General features: G+C 32.9%; 1 protein-coding gene across 1 annotated transcript in view; it reads right to left on the bottom strand.

Moving 5' to 3' along the window:
* LOC117171293 (protein unc-80 homolog) overlaps positions 1–4009 on the bottom strand; it is a 50710-nt gene that overhangs the window by 16796 nt on the left and 29905 nt on the right. Inside the window, exons 34-42 of the mRNA XM_033358453.1 lie at positions 3650–3825; positions 3263–3511; positions 2904–3177; positions 2530–2834; positions 2040–2465; positions 1745–1963; positions 1512–1657; positions 1101–1425; positions 692–1012 (exon numbers count right to left, since the gene is read on the bottom strand). Of these exons, the coding sequence (XP_033214344.1) occupies positions 692–1012; positions 1101–1425; positions 1512–1657; positions 1745–1963; positions 2040–2465; positions 2530–2834; positions 2904–3177; positions 3263–3511; positions 3650–3825 (2441 nt within the window). The remainder of the gene's footprint in view (positions 1–691; positions 1013–1100; positions 1426–1511; positions 1658–1744; positions 1964–2039; positions 2466–2529; positions 2835–2903; positions 3178–3262; positions 3512–3649; positions 3826–4009) is intronic.

The following is a 4009-nucleotide window of genomic DNA, read 5'->3' as shown; positions in this document are numbered from 1 at the left end:
GCTATCTAAGGATGGTACTATAGAACGCCACCTCAAGGTAGGCCTAGTGGCGCCATCTCTTGGTCAGGCCGGAAACTTATCAATCCACCCTCGTATGTAATGCAAACTGTGTCAATGTCAACGATGTAAACATAGGCAGCTGCTATTTTATCCCCGTGCCACATTAGCGCTATACACGGCCCATACGACAAAAATGTGCTCATTTTCGGTTACACTACTTTGGGCTCCTTATGTCTATTCTCCATGATATACGTAATCAGGAACGAAAAAAATACAATTTTGAAGCCAAGGAACTCTTTTCAATATTTTTGTCCATCACATGTCTATTTTTGAGAAATTTGAAATTAAAATATTACTCTACTTAGTAATTCTTTAAATTTGGAATTTAATTTTATTCCAAATTCTCAATTTGTTAATATTTCAATCATGAACTTTAAACGCTACAGAATAAATGAATGCCAGTCAAATTTACCGAAACGCCTTTTCGATATATTTTGTGTGGTGTCCTTTCGAATTGCGCGGCTTATATGGTTTAAAGCTTAAAATTGGAATGACCGGAAAAATTTGTTCAAAAAAGGGAAAATATTGAAATAAAAAAATCTCTACTTGAAAAATATTATATTGTATTTTATATTAATAATTGAATCTCAATTTTTAGATGATACTATTTTATTTGTTCATAATTAATTACCTGACAGGTGCCCAAAAGGGTTTTTAAATATTGAAAATGCGCAATATATGGAAACTTTAAAAGAGTTTCGTAGATTCCTTTCAGCAAATCACTAGCTGCATCCCAGTCAGTATTTCTTCTTATTGACGCTTTTTTATAGATTTTGCTGAATGTTTTATCCAGTCGACGTAAAATTAAAGTCAAAGCTGGTCTCATATCGTCATTTGCCCATTCCGTGGATGGCAAAATGTCATTCATGTATCTTTTTAACCCTCGACAGGCCATTGTCTCTGGATCATAAGGAGAAATCTTCAAAAGACTGTGAGCAATATCTGCGAGTCGCTGAAAAATTATTGTTAGATTTAAAAAAAAGGACAAAAATTAGAATTGCAATAGTTATAATTATTATTACTATATATTGTAGACTTACGACGTGACATTTTGAATCCAAGATCTCGATCATTTTTCCATCCTGCGATTTTTTATTTATCTCAACAAGACGAACAGAGCAACGAGCTACAAAATCTCCTACCATATTTAATAAAGTATCCCTTGGTCTTCTAAATTCATTTTTATGAGAACTGTCAGTATCGTCATTATCTCTGTCATAAAATGTTCGATTTTTAGGATGTTCCATATATTTGACATGAGCTTCATCGTCGAAATCAAAACCCGGAGAATAAGGCCCTTTTCCATAATTTTTTTGACTAGATCCTTTGTGTTCTGGACTCGATTTTTGAGGCCTGTTGTAGTATCTGAAAACCAAAATAATAGATTACTTCCAAAAGTGATTCAATAATCAAGTTTAGAAGAACAAAACATATTTTAAAAGCTTATTTACTTTGTTAAAGTCTCAGAGTTGTTCACTAGAGTCCTAACAGCAATTGCCAACTGATTTATAATTTCTTTTTCGGTTTTTCCTTCTCTATTGTAAGTAGGTTGTTGAATTTTTTGAACATAGCAAGGCAGAATAGCCTCTAGAATTGTCTAAAAAATGCATAGTGTGAAAATCAAAATTAATTTATATTTGTAAATTAATGATCTGCTGTTATTATTTTTTGTTGATATTTTTACCAGCATTTGTTGTCCTCTGATTGAATCTGCTGCATATGCAATGACCATGACACAAAGGGAAATGCAATCTAGAACAGTTACATTTTCATCTTCATCGTGGTAACAAAAGTCAATTGCTTTCAGAGGTTTTTCTTCTTTTACGAGTTCTCCAATATTCAAGGGATCTGGTGAAGGATCTTCGAGACTGAGAAGTAAATTGAAGAGACATGTTGAAGGCACCTAGAAATTTTCAGTTTTCATTTAAATTTAGAATGAGTTATCAGTCCCTAATCTTTATGTAGAAAAATTGTTCAACCTTGTGGGCATCACCAACAGTGCTGGTCTCATCAGTATCCAAAATTGTCGAAACACTTCCAAACATCTGTAGAATGAAAGGCTTTCTATTCAAAAGATAAAATTGTTTTACAGCATGTTCTACTGTTGTTGTAACGAGTTTATTTGTCTGATGAGTTGAGTATAGTTGTAACAAGGTTGGCATGATCAAAAGGTATCCATTAACAGAAAAAATATTTTTAAAATTCGTAGCAGCATTTATATAAGTTGCAACTACGTATCGTAAAATGCAGGAATCTTCACTATGAAGTATTATCGCCCCATTCAAGACATTTAAAAATAAATGTATATCTCCGGAGTATGCGAAATTTCCTGCCATGGCTTCGAACATTCGAGCAATCAATCTCACCCACATAAATTTATGCATCACATCCAACCCTAGAAGTTCCTGAAGAAAATTATATTTTGAATTAATTATTGTAAACCCAATGTTGAAAAAATTGTATTCTTACCCTTCCCATTTCTCCCCCCTTGTAAAGATCAAGGTCAGCCTCTAACGCTTTTCTGGGAAAGGATGGTAGTTTCATAAGTTCTTCATGCAAGAAAACAACCCTCTGAACAACCATATCCACGTTTTTTAAAATTGCCCAAGTCAGCATGACTTTTCCAATTTCAACAAATTTGTGCAATAATTCTTGACGTTGGAGGGCATTGAAAGCATCTTCTGGTTTCATATGTACTAATTCGAGTTGGGGATATTGTGATCTTTTGAAGAAGTAGTAGTCACGAACATATGATGAAGGATTGTGTATTTGATCTGAAAGGAAAAGAAGATAGTAATGATTAAAAGATTTTATGCTGGTAATTTAAAACAAATAGTACCAACGTGTTTTGTAGTCAACAAGAAAATATTCCTTATGCTTAGGTTCATCAATTCCAAAGAAATCTAGAGACTCTCGAAGAATCTGGAAAAATTGGGTATCTTCCTGTACAGGAAATTGGGAAGGAATTCCACCAGCATCAGGATCTTGAGGACCATGGACAATTATTTTTTTTGCTGACGGTACATTAGCTGTTAGAAGAATGGAAGCGTCACATTGTTCTTTTCTGAGAATCTGTTTTAGGTCCTTGAACATTATCCCATGAACACTGTGTACCACCTGGTAATCAATCCAATTTTTTGCGTATTAAAAAATTATAAAAATTTTAATCTTGAAGTTTAGGATATGGCTGATATAAACTCACCATCCACAATATAGATAGTGCAGTACCAATTAGTTTTTGTCCTTCCTCGTGTGGAGAACGAACGTAAAACATAATGTAACCAATAATATAATTATAGAGAGCAAATGCCGCTTGCTGAGGAAGCTTTGGTATGAATCTGATCAGGTGTCTTAATACTTTGAACATTTGTTCTTGTTTGTCTCTGGTTAATCGTTCTAGGATATACCTGAGGAACAGTGCACTGTCTTCCACTAGACAATTCCAAATGACCTGTTAGATTAATATTTAATTATTAAAAAAGTCTAAGGCGCAATTTTTAATTAATAACTAATTATGAATTTGAAATAGTTATTTATTTTTAGCCAATGGTTAGGATAATTAACAGAAATTAGTAGAACATAAACTTACGTGATAAGCAACTTCGTAAACAGCATTTCCATCATCTGAGACAGCAGCATCATCCAAAAGAGCAATAATTTGAACAATAGCAGAGCATAAAGAAGAGGGAAAAAGGGAAAGAGCTGATTGACCATGATGGGATAAATTCCTGGGTACCAAGTCTCCACCATCCTCATCAACATTTCCTGAAAAATTGTTAGAATTGTAACTCCTGGAATTTTATTTCTGTATTATTTTTTGCTTGACATTTCCTAACTAAATAATATATTAATTCGGAAAGCATTAAGTTTTAACTATACCATTTGAAAAACTTTGAAATTAAAAATAATTAAATTTTAAATACCTTGTTCTAAAATTATTTTAATTTAA

Source organism: Belonocnema kinseyi, chromosome 4 (genome assembly GCF_010883055.1).
Source record: "Belonocnema kinseyi isolate 2016_QV_RU_SX_M_011 chromosome 4, B_treatae_v1, whole genome shotgun sequence".
Classification (NCBI taxonomy): Eukaryota; Metazoa; Arthropoda; class Insecta; order Hymenoptera; family Cynipidae; genus Belonocnema; species Belonocnema kinseyi.
Note: the sequence above shows the minus strand (reverse complement) of the source record. Positions and strands in the feature narration are given on the sequence as shown.